Consider the following 16,176-nt stretch of genomic DNA (forward strand, 5'->3'; position numbering starts at 1 on the left):
AATCTGCATATTATGGAGGAATATGGTAAAATACGGTGAAAAATGGTGACCCAGCGCATGCACCATTCATTTGCAGTCTAGACGTGAAGAGGTGAACATCTGGTCCTATGGAGGGAGTTTACAGTCTCTAATAACACCAGAAAAAGATTTGTTATTGACTTGTTGCACTCTATTTTTTTTCTAATATATAAGCCAGAGGGACTATGGAAGTCTTGGGTGTTAAGCATTAAGAATGTCAAATACCTTTTATTTATAAATGATTTTTAATCATTAAATAATTGCATAGGTCTCCTTAAAAAGAGAACAGTACATTTCTCACTGTCTCTCATGTTGATTTAATTAAACTGAAGACTACATTTTTCACTGTCACATGTGGGGAATTTAATTAAAATATATAACAATCCATGCTGTCACCCTAGATGCTCAAACAACCTGATGCTCCCTCTGTTGAAACCATCTAATTGACATCATTTTCATGGCTTGCCCTCCCGAGGAAAAATCAGAGTGACAGGTATAAAAGTGAGGTGAAATGAACTGAGCGCCAAAAGCTGCTCTTACGTGTTTTAATTAGTCTCGAACATAATGTACAACGCCATACACATTTTACACACAGTGAATTAAAAAAATGTATGTCCTTTTAAATGTGTCCCCATCCTTCCAGCCAGGAATACCTGTAATTAAAATGTGATACTTTAAGCAGATAGTGTAGCAATGAGGAATATTGTTTTAATTGTTTTTTTTTTAATGCCTGTACTTTTGATTCTAATTGTGCATGTTTGCTGTTAAAACATGGACATGAACAGTTTTGGATTAGGAAAGGAGTCCCATCTGGAACAACAGAAGGCAGTGTGGTGAAAAAAGTACCATACTTATTTTTTTAGACTATAAGGCGCATTTATATATATATATATATATATATATATATATATATATATATATATATATATAAATATATATAGTGAGTTGCTGCCACCAGTGGCAGCTCAACGTTGTCAGCCTTCGTTGTCTTAAGCAACGGGCGGCCACTCCTTTTCACCTTCCCTGAGGCGGGAGCTGCAGCTGTATAGTAAATCCATACATCCATTATCTGCCGCTTATCCGGGTCAGATCGCAGAGGCAGCAGAAAAACCCATGGTACCATTTTTTGGGGGATTGTTAATATGGTTAAATATTGTCGTAAAACACAATATATGTGTACTGCATACTCTATTTTAAGAAATATGCAGCAGCTCTATCTCGCTCACTTACCAGGAAAAGGACATGTGCAGTGGAATTACTTGCCACATTGTAAGCCAGTCAGATGACAGCGATGTCAAGGCCCTTCTCGCCGTGGTTTTTTGAACCACCACCGAGCAGTGGTTCCATTCTAACCGCGCCAGCCCTGGAAAATTGTCATGGAAAAGGGAAAAGCAACGACAAAGGCAGAGCCCAGCCTTTTTACGGTGGAAACGGTCCAATAGAAAAGCAGCTTATGTGATAGTACTGTACTGTACCTTTTACTGGTAAGTGATTCGTGCCTCACCACTTTTTTTTCACCCGAACGCCACTGACCTTGAGCTAGAACCCAACAGCATCACGCCAAGAATGTTAGAGAGAGAAAGAGAGAGAGAGAGAGCGAGGACCAAGAAAGTGAAGTAAAAGCAGCAGCTGCCTCTTCCAACACAAAGATGGATGACCACTACTCTACCAGAATCAATCAGGCACTTGTAGCCCAGCAGATTATCTTTCCTCTACCCGGCTGAATGCATCACCCAACCCTGATAAAACACACAAGCTCACTACCTTTACAGGACCTTTACGGAAAAGATGATGCGTAGACTTAAATGAGAGCCAAGAGGGAATGTAAAGACCGAAAGTGAGAGCGAGAGAAGTGATGATGTTGGTGTTGGTGGTGTGGGTCGCATCGATTGTTTCCACTTTTGTTTAATGGCAATTACATCTCGCAGACAAGTCAGTGGCTCACTTTCCACACATATTTTATGCACTACAATAGATGGATGGATGATGATTGATAGATGTATTGTTTTGGAGGCAAAATATAATGTTTTCCGGGGGTGGGGGGGCACATACAATTTTAATGCTTTATCGTTAAACTAGAATGTTTTTGTGGAAGAATTTTTAATCACAACCTAAATGTATTTGATGCTTACTTTGTTACCTTTTTTTCCTAGCCCATTAGTTTTTATCGGTAATTTTTGTGGGTATCATGTTTGACCTATAAAAGTTTGCACAATATGCATTTTACCATGAGTGTGTTGTTATTTATAGCCATGAAGTTTTTGAAAATAAATCCACCTGTTGCCGAACCTGGCCCTAAATCAACACTTAAAGAAAATTCAGTGTTTCATTCGCCTACTATGCATGTTTTTGGAATGTGAGAGAAAACCAGAGCTCCCGGAGAAACCCCACGCAGCCACAGGGAGAACATCCAAACTCCACGCAGGAATGGGTGCAGTGCTTGAATTCGAACCCTTAAACTCTGTACTGTTAGGCGGATGTGCGAATCCAGCAACCACTGCACCCACCATTATTATTCTTATTATTTATCTTATTAGTAATATATCATTATTATGAAACTTGCTACAAAATAAGAGGGCGATTCAGAATCAGCACAACACAATTATCAAGAAAAGTATGCGTGCATTTCTGCTTAAATTAAAAAAAAAAAAATCTGTTGGCCAATGTAGTGCTTTGATGGCATGTTTTAGTGGTCGAAATAATTTTTTCAGTCTAAAGATACTGCATTGGTATGAAGTACGTAAAGCAAAACGACAATGTGTTTTGAGGCACATTTCATGGCAACATTTCTTGTGAGGCGAATGAGGTTATTTTCTTCCCCCAAAAATCTTTTTTCAATGGCAAATTTCATGTTTTGGTGGCAAAATGTCATCGCCTGAACCATATTGTTTGACTATCCTCCCCAACTCTATTTCTTTGTTTTTGATTTGAACCAAAAATATGTTTTAACAAATCTTGATACTAAAGATGTTTGACGTTTGTTTCTCTCTCTCTCTCTCTCTCCATATATATATATATATATATATATATATATATATATATATATATATATGTGTGTGTGTGTTTGCGTGGGGGTGTGTGGGGGTAACTCTCTCACTTTTGTCTGCCTTGTGTGCGTGTGCGTGTGCGTGCATTTGTTTGTGTGTGTGTGTGTTTGTATATTACATGTTGGGGACCAACATCGGACAGCACACCCACTGTAGGGGACCAAATTTTTGTGGGGACCAAAAATCTGGGCCCCACAAAAAAGAGCATTGAATTCAGTGATAAGAAGCTCAGGGGAAGGCCCTGTCAAAGTTTCAGGGCTTCCCAGGAAGGTCACAAAAACAAGACGATTGTGCTCGAAATGTGTGTGTGGAGGGGTGTGTGTGTGTGTGTATGTGCGTCTAAGACATTCATGGGAACCAAATGTGGTCTTCATTAACAAGACAGAGGCGGTATCAAGTGCAAACATCTTTAATTAACACATCCCCTAACACTCCCCGACTTTGATCTCAACATACCATGGACGTAAACGGAGGTTTCCACGGCGATAGTGGTTAGGGTTTGATACGTGGACACGATGTCCCCCGTCAACGACAAAGTGGCGCAGCGTTTAATCCCTGCCACCATCTTGGGGCACACTCAATTAACACACAGGCTGGATATCACTGTAATGGCCCGATAAGGAAGTAATCCCAAATCCATTCACTTTTAATGACTTCCTGTCTAATTAAGAGTCTTCTGTTAAAGACACACACACTTTAGGGAGCTTTCCACTGATCGGAAACCTATTGTTGGGATTATCAGCGCAATTTTTGGCTTTAAAGAACAATAATACACATTTTACTTTGAGGACCTCTGTGGAAAAATAATCTATCAATCCAGCCACCATTCAAAAGCAGTGTGGGGGAAATGTTTTAGGAGCCAGTTCTCACACTGGAGTAATCATGTACTCTCTTTTGCTTTTTGACAGTAAAAGCTTAACGACTGTGGAAACGAGGACACATTATGGACAATTGAGTTTTTTTAATTGCTCGTATACTTGGACTCTGGAGTGCTTAGCTTCGTGGCACACAAAGGTGGGTTGCTTGGTTGAATGGGGTGGGTGGGAGCTGGATTTATCTTGTGCATCCATCGCTCCCATTCAAGATTTTTTGTTTTAATAGGCAGCAACTATACATTGGCCGGACTTTGCTACAGACACCAGACATATTTGTATCAACAGTGAAATTCTGTCCACCTGTTAGAATGAGGACCGTGCAGTTCGATAGCAATAGAATTAATGCTATAGTGAGTATTGGTATCGTATCAATACCAAGTAGTATCAATGCTTTACATGTATTTCTTTTTGTTTCTCGTGGGTCCTCCTTTTTTAGCACTTGCGTAAATGAATGGGACACATTTGTCGCCAATGACAGCGGTGTGTGGAAGCATCAGAGAAACAAGGATGGCAGAAAGAAAGCTGTAATTATTTAGAATTTTAGTTGACTGAGTCTGTGTTACATTTTACTACAGGTTATTACAAGTTCAAACTGAATATGCTTTGTAAATTTTTTGTATGCACTTTCAAAAGAGTGGTACAGAGAGTATGAAGGGGCACTGTTGCTGTTCAACTACTGTTCTTGGGCACGCCAGAAGTACACTCTCAACCAGCAGAGTGTGCAATATTTCCTCTTGCGTGCTCTCTGACCAACGGGGCGAGACCAGTGGAAAGGAAACCACAGCAATAGTAAATAAGCTAATCAGTGCGACCATATCCAATCAGATAGGAGAAGGTACCTGGACTAGAGGAAATTCAGTGGCCGACGTTTCTTTTTTTCAGATTTCTTTCCAGTAAGGATAATCGATTATGGCATGGTTAAGAACTCAATAAGAACATCTAATTTGCATAAAACATGTTATTCAATATGACAAATTATAAAATACCATAATATTTTCTGAACCTAAAACTACTTGGTTTCGTTATCACCGATACTGGCTGCAGTGTTTACCGAAATCGATACGAAAATCTCAAATATTGCAAAGCTCTAGTGGAAATATTTTCACTGACGCTCACTTTTATTCCACACTGTGTTCATTTTTTCCGCTTAGTTTTCTCATTTCTCTCCCAATTGTAAATTAAACATATATTTTGTGTATGTGATTGAATTCTGCTGTATAGTCGTGTAATGCAAACTGTTGTTGTGCAGGGGAGATGACACCAGGGCCACGTTTTCCCACGCTTATCTCCTCATGCTCGTCGTCTATTTCAAGTATAACACATGAGGGCTGTGATGTAATTATTAACTAAGACTTTGCGCGCCGTTTCATCATTTTAACCGGAGAGGTGCAAGAAAAAGTGATCTTTATTTGGAAGATTTGGGCAAGAGTGAAGTTCAGAATAAATTAACACGCTTCATTTCACCCTAGTTTCCTTCCTTTACCGACAATGTGTTCTTTTCTCATAAGCATAAATGCATTAATATTGATCCTACAAAGAAACTTTGATTTAACACACAAGACATTTAAGAAAACACACACAGAGGGCCCTATTTTGGTAACCAGCGCAAGTCAAGTGCAAAGCGCAATCAAACTGTGCACATGGATGGAGTTTTCTTTCTTTTTGTCTTTCCGACAGGTACAGTTAGAAATGAGCATTTCCGCCGTGGTGGGAGTGAACACAATCGACTACATAACACCGTAAGGCATAATGCCCAATTCAGATTTATTACGTAGGTGTATACATTACAAAAACAAATGCAACTTCTAATGTGAATGCAACGCATATGTGTTGTGACGCAAATGTGCACAAACCACAACGACGAGTGATGTGCACCATATAAACCACACCACGTGGCGCAGTGTTTACAGAAATCAATTTGGTCCCGCGTGTAGCTGCTCATTTCATCATCTCCTAATGCACCATTAGCAAGTCGGGAGAAATATTTTGAGAATATGAGGCAACGCTCCTTGAGCTCCTCATTTAATTGCGACGTCTGCAAAAGATGATGTCACGTCATTCTCGTCTGCGGCTGAAATACTACTATTGGGTGAGAAGCGGCATTGCTTTTGTGACAGATGACGTATCTACCAGTGCAGTCGCTTTATGGGAGGCGTATGTGGCCCAGTGCAAGTGCCATTCATTTGCAGGCTGAACGCAAATGATGTCCTGATCTGGTCTCCAGTACCACCACAAAAAGTTGCTAGATTTGTTGCTCGTAAATTTTCTTTTGGAAAAAAGTACTTGCTACAGGTAGTGGAAAAGCCCCTAAATTGATAACACTGAATAGCTGTGCACCTTGTCACCCTAGCCCTGTCTCCGGTTGTCATGGCAACAAAATCGATTCTGCTAATTTTGCAAATTGTGAAAATTATATAATAGAATAGAATAGAAATAGAATAGAATGAACACGTCAAGCAACAGTGCACTACAGGGAACCAACTTCTACGTCAATGTTTTTTGTAAAAGTCAATTCTTTAGTCAACCCTTGATTATTTTGTCCCATTTGATTTACAAAAGAAATGGTGTAAATACCTTTGTGCTGGCACATTCTTGAGAATATTTGTTTTGTGAATGGTGGTGACTGGTGGAAAGGTAGATGGCTAAATTATAATTTAGGACGCATTGTCAGTAGTGTCACTGGGCGTTTCCGCCTTAACACCAGACACCCTCTCCAGAGGTGGCCAGCCACAGGTGAAATCATGGAAACAGCATGTTTGTGCAAATATTTTTCTCCTTTCCTCTACTTTCTTTAAAACAACCGTGTGACTCATGCCATGACTCTGATCCAGTCTACGTGTCATTTCTCAATTCTTAGCCATAACTGAGAGTGATAACACACTGTGGGACAGTCAACAGGTGCATAGCTGGACAGCGCACACACACACACACGCATGCCCCCCCTCCCCCCCAACACACACACACACAATTCTATAACAAAAAAACTGAAGGTTGCGTTGAGGTATAAAAGAAGCAGAAAAACATCTGCGACTCTTCAGAAACGTTAGTGACGCTTCCCAGACATGCTGAGGTTTTTGGTCTTGACAACTCTGGCAGCCCTGGGTAAGAAAGCGACAGCACACATACGTGCACACACGAGCACACGCGAGCACACTATATGCTCATTATTGATCCTCTTTCTCTCCGTCAGGCCGCTTACTGTCACCTTGTCAGTCATTTTAAGCTTAGTGAAGCTAAAGGAAGTGCAGTGTATTATTCTCCCTCTCGCTCTGTCTTTTGCACTCGTTCGCTTTTTCGGTGCATTAAAATCGTGTTTAAAATGTGTTATCTTCCTCCAACAGTGCTGGCCGAGCTGGAGCCCCAGCCCAGGTACCTGGAGGACAGTTTGGAGAGGGTCGTGGGAGGCGAGGTGGCCCGGCCCAACTCCTGGCCTTGGCAGGTAAATGCAGTGTAAAACTCATCAGATCGAAAAGAGAAATTCTGCAGATAAGGCTTAGATACACATGTATCGTGTCCCGCTCCTGTTAGATCTCTCTTCAGTACCGATCTGGCTCCAGTTTCTACCACACATGTGGAGGAACCCTGATTGAGAGAGGCTGGGTCATGACTGCTGCTCACTGCGTGGACAGGTAACAGGATTATTTTACGTGTTTATATATTGGAAACATGGGTTGGGCATCCCCCTCCTAGTCAGGAAAACAATTGGTACACTACTACTATTACTGCGTGATATGATGTGATATTTTTTTTCCATACTTTACTCTTGTTGCACCACAAAATCACATAAGCCCCTTTATTTGATTGGCATTTTTAAGGAATGAATTATTTAGTATTTTTCTCACTTCTGCAAAATACTGTAGACGACAATGTATACATTGATGAGATAAAATGGCTATATTTGCATGTTTGCCTACCCACTTTGTGGAGTGCAGTCATTGATATAGCAAACCCCCCAAAAATTGCAATAAAAATCATGGGGAAAAAGTAAATTGAAAACAATGTCATCAGTATTTTATACATTTGATTATGCAGTTGAATCATTGCATGTATTAAGTCAAGTCAAGTCAAGTCAATTTTATTTGTATAGCCCTTAATCACAGACAGTCTCAAAGGGCTTTACATAGCCACAATCGACAACCCCGATCTTAACCCCCAGAAGGGCAAGGAAAAACTCACAAAACCTCATTAGGGGAAAAGTGAGAAACCTTGAGAAGGGACCACAGATGGGGGAATCCCCCTTCCAGGATGACCAGGCTGCAATGGATGCCAACTGGGCAACATTTGACACATACAATGATGCTATGCAATAATAGATGAGATAATATAAGAGTCAATTGAATGAAGTGCTGCAGGAAGTAATATCCATGGCAGCATATCCGAAGATGAGCCTTCGATCTTGTACCAGTCAGTTGGTGTAAATTCAGTACAGCCACTTCCAAGTGAATCGCCATCACCTAATTCGGGGAATTGGGAACAGAAAAGAAAGAACAGAAATAGCAAACAGGCCAACAAGTAGTTCAATGAAGTGCTGAAATATAAGGAAATCAGAAAAGGCGCTGCATGAAGATGACTTTGGCAGAGCAGGTCCCTTCCCGGTTCGTCAGTGCCGTAATCTTCAAAGCCTGTCCCCATCACCTAATTCCCAAGCAGGGGAAGGAGGGGGCAGAAAAGAGAAGAACCGGCAGTAAACAGGCCAACAAATAATTAAATTAGATGCTAAAGTATATAAATAAATTGATCAAATGTCGCGCTGCAGGAAGACGACATCACTGGAACAGGTGCATGCCCAGTTGGTCAATGCCTTTAAACTTCCTAGTGGGTCACCGTCACCTAATCCCCCAGCCGGGGGAAAAGGGGGCAGAAAAGAAAACAAAAGAGAAAAAAAAAAAGCGGCAGTAAACAGGCCAACAAATATTTCAGCTAAATGCACAAGAGTATAAATGCGTCTTTAATAGTGTTTTGAACATTTCTACTGAAGTGGCGCCTCTAATATCTGAGGGTAGTGCATTCCAAAGCATTGGTGCCCGAATAGAGAACGCTCTAGAACCTGCAGACTTCTTTTTGGCTCGCGGGATCACTAAAAGACCAGCATTTTGTGAGCGAAGGTTTCGGGACGGAACATATGGTACCACGAGGTCAACGAGATAGGAAGGTGCTAAGCCGTGCAATATTTTAAAAGTAAGTAGCAGAACTTTAAAATCACATCTCAAGTGGACCGGAAGCCAATGCAAATTGGCTAATATCGGGGTAATATGATCAAACTTCTTAGTTAAGAGTCTAGCTGCTGCATTTTGAACTAACTGCAGACTTTTAATACTAGACATGGGGAGACCCGAGAGCAAAGCGTTACAATAGTCGAGGCGAGACGTAACAAACGCATGGATTAAGATTTCCGCGTCACACGTTGATAGAATTGGGCGAATTTTAGCAATGTTACGCAGATGAAAAAACGCAGTTCGAGTAATATTTTTAATGTGCATTTGAAATGACATAGTTGCGTCAAATATAACTCCGAGATTTTATGTTGAATCCTTTTGGGTAATATTACATTTATCGATATTCAGAGTGGTGTCTTTGAAAAGGTACCCATGACATTAGAACAAAAGGAATATGAGAGAGGTTTAATTCTATGCATTTATTTTTCAGTTGAATGGAAGTTCTACGTTAAATATAAAACCACACCTTTGAAAATCAGAACATCATTTAGTGTGGCAGTGGCACACTTTGAGAGCAGAGTTGCTCTTGCCTTCAAACCGGAACTATTTTTAAACGGCCAAATGTGAGTGTTTTACTGTTTATTGATTTCCTCCGTGTATTTGTCTCTCTTCAGCCGTAGGACGTGGCGTGTGGTGCTGGGCGAGCACGACCTGAACAGCAACAGCGGCAGGGAGCAGGTCATGAGCGTCAGCCAGGTTTACATCCACCCAAGATGGAATTCCAACAACGTGGCTGCCGGGTGAGGAAACATAACATGTTTTTTGTTTCATGTTTTTATGTTAAGGCAGAGACACTCACCAGTCCCAACAAGACATATACTTCTAACAAGACTTAATACAGTTTAATAAAAGTTTAAAAACAAACAGCAGTGGAAGATTAAACGCAATAATTTATTGAACTGAAAAGCTAAATACAACTGAAATCTATCAAAAATAACTCACTTGTGTTAAATTTAAGAAATATATCTACACACCACAGTCTACATACCAAATATTACCTCATTTCCATGGCGACCGTAGAAATCCGGGAATATTTGCAGAAGTCAATGTGTCAATTCAACAATCAAGAATTAAATATCTTGGTTTTCAAAAAAATGAAAAAAATCATGATCAAAATTGGTGAAATCAGTTCACTGAAATGCAAATCCTTTCCCATAAATTGACTTTTGCAGTCCTAATTTTCATTCGGATATCCCAACAGAAATTTGCATAAAGAAATCTGACATTTACAATTATTTTGGGAAATATATATATGTATGTATACAATATATGCATTTTACAGTAATATATATTTTTTTATTTGCATGAATTTCAAATTGGGCATGCTCCAAGTAATTCTGACCAATCCAGAAGCAGTCGTTCAATGTTATATAGCAACAAGAATATTTTGTATACACCACGAGGGATTATATTACAGCCTCTCCTTCGTTCATGTGTGTAATGACTCGGGTTGGGATTCGTTTTAATTTTGCTAATGCTGGTTCTCCAATTGGATTCCAGTTCCTAACGATTTTCGATTTTGATTAAAAAAAAAAAGTGAGGGAGTTATATTTTGATAAAATGGTTTGAAATTCAGTTTTTTATTTAAGTATTTTTTTTGCTGTTTGTAAACTTTACTATGAGTTACTCAAGGGGCAATTTTTAAATAGTATATAAATGTTATGCAACAGAATTAATTATGAGAACCTCACGAAACTAAAAGAAACTTAAAGCATGCTACTTTAGATTGATTGACGGGCAACCTAGTGTTTTTCTTTCAGAAGAAAAAACATAACTAATCTAAATGGTATACGTATTAAGGTTAGCACGTTGTTGTGGACCCAAATGCATGGACGCAAACGAAGACAGGCTGCAGGGTGGACTGAACTATATCTATTAACAGGTAGGATCCAAAGACATAATCAACAAAGTGCTAATAAAAATCAAAACTCAAACAAAGAAACCCTGGGAAGCAAAACACTCACCACATAAATAAGAAGTCTGGACTCTCCCTGCCACAACATAACTGATTCAAATAATTCTCAGCGAGGTCTGAAGAAGCTGTATAACGATTCTGATCACATTTTCAAATCTCTCAAATCGATTCTGCGAGAACCAGAATGTTAGTCCCGGCACACTTGATTTCCCATTCATGGATTCCAACAGTAGTAATGATGTAGATTTCAATGAAATTTGAGGCCTCAGAGCACCCCAAGTTTCCTGTTGATAGACATCGTGTGGTTTTCCCTTTTTAAATGCAGCAGATTTTTGTCATGGAGAGTCTACAGCACCCTCATGATAAAAGAATTTTTTTGAGGGATTAAGAAAAGAAATGTGAAGCAATTTCAACTGGGAAGTGAGCTTTACTTATTTTACTGATGCTAAAATGCAATCATTTTGATGCAGTCAATGCTGAATGGGCTCTAGCTCAAAACTTGGCCGTGAGACTTTGATCGGTTTTGACTTTGATGTGGCTCCACAGCTATGACATCGCCCTGCTGCGCCTGTCTGCCGAGGCTTCCCTCAACTCTTACGTGCAGCTGGGATCTCTGCCCCCCTCTGGACAGATTCTGCCCCACACAAACCTCTGCTACATCACCGGATGGGGACTCACTTCCAGTGAGTCCGTCGTCCGTATGCTCATTTCTTGGCATTTCCGTGCCCATGTTCATTGATTTTGTTTCCAGCTGGCGGAAACCTGTCACCACAACTGAAACAGGCTGAGCTTCGCCTGGTGGACCACAAGACCTGCACCAGCCCCAGCTGGTGGGGCAGCACCATCAAGACCACCATGGTGTGCGCTGGTGGAGCTGCAGAGTCTGGATGCAATGTGAGTGCCCTTGAGAAATGCAGTGGTGGACGATCAAGGTCTTCAAGGCCTTCTCTGCTGGCCTATTATAATCAAGAAATCATTATCATATTCTTCACATTGATGTTGTATCTTATCCTAGTGTTGATTTTTTAGGTTAGTGTTTTTATCCAATCGGAATTCAGCCAGGTTGTGTTGCCAGGCAGATTTCAAGATACCAGCAGGACGCACTATTCGTCCGAGGCCTTCAGATACAATCATGCGGGCGTCTGTTCTGTGTGAGCAAAGGGGCTTCTACAGTTGATAGACAGTTGTGAAAGCCAATCAGGTCACAAGTTGGTTACAGCGAGCCTTCTCGTTGGCCTTACGTTGAAGGCGATGAACGCGTTTTGTGATTCGATACTAACTTGTGAGGGGGAACAATCTACACATCAGAAAGTCGAAACTGGCGACGGTTTGAAAATAGAAAATATATTCTTTTTTTTTCACAAATGGTCGTAGGAGGGAAAAGTGTGGATTTAATTGCAGATACGCTTGCGAGGCCATTTTCAAGACGGACTTTTAAAGAGAAGCTAGGTCGTCCAACACTCTCTTTGTAGTGTGTGTGTTTCTTTATATTATTTCTCCAGCCGTGGTGTCATAAATGATGGTGTTATGGGGGGATTTATTCAAGTCGGATTTAGTTGGACTTCACTGAAGGCCTAGGTGCAAAATGCACGGCCCGCCACTGGAGAAATGAGAATAAATCACCATTGCGGACGCATGTCCAGCAGTGGCCTGGGCACCCATCCGTCATCGACAGTCAGTAATCATCAGTCCGTCATGTTATTTTAATCGCGCTTTCATTGTTGCTTCCATCCGTAAATTCCACCAGTCCGTCAATGTTAGTCTGTTCAAAAAAATAAACAATAAAAAAAGATCACAGCGTGGTCCAAAACACTGATGGATGAAAACCTACTTCCGTCAGTGCTTAGCTTAGTCCATATTTTTTTTTTTTTAGTTTCTCGTCATTGGTCAATTGTCATCAAAACTGGCAATTGGAACTGTGGCTTCGCTGAACTTTGAGTCAGATTTGCAATCACAAATATTGAGCACATTTAACATTAACAATTGTTAGCCCAGCCATTTTATGAGTAGATGAGAGTGAAAGACAACACTCTTAACACTCCAGATTTCAGCACTTTGCTGACTTTGATTGCAAAGAAGTGAAATAATGCTCGAATTTAGCTTGATTGTCATGATATTTGTATGCCACAAGTCTTGTTTTTATGATTGACAACACTTTGATTTGTGGCACCACTTCAGGGTGATTCTGGCGGCCCTCTGAACTGCCTGGTGAACGGAAAATACTACGTGCACGGCATCGCTAGCTTCGTCTCCGGCTGGGGATGCAACACTCTCAGGAAGCCCACCGTCTTCACCCGCGTTTCCGCCTACAACGAATGGATGGACTCGGTGGGTGATGTCACTGACTTCCATAATTGAGTGGACATCATCTTCATTTCGCCGCAATATTTCTCTTTTCTTGTTCACAGATCATGATGTAAACAAACACGGCAGTACAAGAAGCAGAACGTCAACTTTTGTTTGTTTAGTCCATCATTGGGCCACCATAGTAACGTCTCTCAAAATAAAGCTCATATACGTACATAACATTGATTGATGAATTTTTTCTCGTTTTAAAATTTTAAAAGGGTTTAAAAACAGAGAATCATGGCCTCACACACACACCCCCACCCCCACCCCACACACACACGCATATATATATATATATATATATATATATATATATATATATATGCGTGTGTGTATATATATATATATATATATATATATAGAGAGAGAGAGAGAGAGAGAGAGAGAGAATACTTGTTCCTTGGTGTCCTTTGATGAAACTTATCACAGACATGTTGAGACACCTGGTAAGCGGGGTGCACTGTGAGCTGTTCACCAACCAATCATAGGTCACATATAGTAGGTTTGTGTAGTATTAATCTTTTTTTTCACCGTCTCCTCATTACATGGGGGTGTAGTGTAATACCATCATTAATTTTGAATTTATTTTGTAGCTTGCGCCAACTACTGCGAGTCTGTCTAGTGTAGGTTGGACAATCTCGTTTAACCTTTTCATCAGCAAAAAATAAACATCAAATTTAATCACAATACTAAATGGTAAATGATGTTCACTTTTATAGTGCTTTATTTAAACTCCGTGTTCTCCAACGCAAATTCACTTTTTTGAAAACATACTGATGTGCTAACCCCAATGCAGTATCAGCAGTGACATCCTGGGTGTGAGTGTGAGCGAAGGGTTGTTCGTCTCTGTGTGCCCTGCAATTGGCTGGCAACCAGTTCAGGGTGTCCCCCGCCTCCTGCCCGATGACAGCTGGGACAGGCTCCAGCACCCCCCGCGACCCTCGTGAGGAGAAGTGGTTCAGTTAATGGATGGATATATACAGTCTTGGTCTCATCTCTTTCTCGACCTCCAAATGTCTTGTGCGTGTACGTCTTGTTCTCGGTTGGTGTGGTCTTGACTGCAACACAAACTGCAACTAACAAAGACTGCACTAAGGTACGCAACACAAACAATAATCCAACAAAGTTTGAATGAACACAGAGAACACACGGGAAGAACATGCAAACCCCACGCAGGTAGGCCAGAGCCCGGGACCATTTTTTTTTAATTGAATTGTGGAAAGTGTGATTGGCTGCTAACTTTAGCCACATTGACTGGTGATCAAAAAAGGTCATTTCGAACCCTGAACTGTGCGATTGTCATGCTAACCACAATCCCATTATGCGACCAAGGAAAAGTGCAAAATAAATTTACTATATTACTTAGTTCCCAGGACGTCAAGTCTCTTCTGTAATAAGTAAGGCTGTCGATCAAACCCCCGTTAGTCAGATGTCAGCAGCAAGTGGAGAAGTTTTGTCAAAACCTGGCCAGTCAACAGTATCGCGGTCATGTTGCCAGGGTTCAAAAATGACATAAGAGAAAAGAGAAAAACAACATATGATACTGAATTGAATATGCACATTTTGATTCATTCTGAGATTTAACACTCTGCTTTTTACAGCTTCGTCTCATTTCATCCAATAAGAGTTTTGACACGTAAAAAACTATGTGGTAGTATTCTTTCAGTTGCTTTTATGTGACAAGAAAATGCTGTGTAGTCAAGTGAATTGCAGGCTGTTAGTTGTTAATGGTAAGTGCCTGCTTAGTGAGAAACCACTTTGTCTTTTACAAAATCTCACACCAACTACAAGTATCTCCAACTTATTCTTTAAAATTAACATCATTCCATGGATGCATAATAATAGTCTTCAAAATGTTATCTCGTGACTTTAGTTATTTTGGGTCCTGTATAAATATAAATCAATAGCATCCATGCTTGTTGAATAGAGCAAGTTGGAAGTCAACGACTCGTGGTTAGTTCTTTTGCCTCACAGTTTCTGCCTGGTTTTGAATCCCTGTTTGGCGTTTGCATGCATGGCAAAGAACAAATATGTTAGCTTCATCCAAGACTCTTTTTCATAGCTGTGAACGTGAGTGAGCATGTTTCTTTGTCTATACGTGCCCTGTGATTGACCGGCAACCAGGTCAGTGTGTACCCCACCTCTTGGTCAGATGGGATTGGCTCCAGCTCCTGTGGACAAGCGCTTCAAACTTAACGTGGATCAGATCTGAATTGAACAATTTGACATTGAAGAGACGATGTCACTCGCAACATAGTGTTTCCACAAGGGGGCACGGACTTATCTTTTTATTAGCTCATATCCACAGAGAAACGATTTAGGAGTAGGTAAAATACAGTTTTATGGGGAAATGGAGCAAAGCTTTTCAATCTCATTTTATGGATATGTCACAAAAGATGACGTCATGCCATTTGCCGTCATGCCATTTAAAACCTTCCACATGACTGCCATCACCAAAAATATCCACGTCATGCTCCTTCTTTCAAGTAGGATGAAACTGTGAGTACTAAAAATATTGACTAAATTAAAATATAACTGCTTATATTGATAAATTTAAATCAGAGGTATGTCCTAAACTATCATCCCAAAATACTTAAATATCATAACTAACATCTAAAAAATGTGCATGCACATGCATACGCAGTGAAGTATCTCCTAACTTTCACTAACAACCCAGGCTAAACTTAATTCACCACCAACATACAAAACTTGTCTTTCATTTGAGATGTAAACCTTCAATAAACTTCGTTGACACC

The 16,176-nt window shown here is 40.4% G+C and overlaps 1 protein-coding gene across 1 annotated transcript; it reads left to right on the plus strand.

Annotated features, from left to right (window-relative positions):
* Positions 1–6,923: 6,923 nt before the first annotated feature.
* Positions 6,924–13,597, plus strand: LOC148327762 (elastase-1-like). Its single transcript, XM_088309060.1, has 8 exons — positions 6,924–7,042; positions 7,282–7,379; positions 7,469–7,569; positions 9,771–9,896; positions 11,618–11,754; positions 11,823–11,965; positions 13,250–13,399; positions 13,480–13,597. The coding sequence occupies exons 1-8, from the start codon at positions 7,003–7,005 to the stop codon at positions 13,489–13,491; spliced, it is 807 nt and encodes a 268-aa protein (XP_088165186.1). The 5' UTR covers positions 6,924–7,002; the 3' UTR covers positions 13,492–13,597.
* Positions 13,598–16,176: the final 2,579 nt, after the last annotated feature.

The sequence above is a fragment of the Idiotropiscis lumnitzeri genome, chromosome 11 (genome assembly GCF_059441095.1).
Source record: "Idiotropiscis lumnitzeri isolate Australia: NSW breed Sydney's pygmy pipehorse chromosome 11, RoL_Ilum_1.0, whole genome shotgun sequence".
In the NCBI taxonomy this organism is placed as follows: Eukaryota; Metazoa; Chordata; class Actinopteri; order Syngnathiformes; family Syngnathidae; genus Idiotropiscis; species Idiotropiscis lumnitzeri.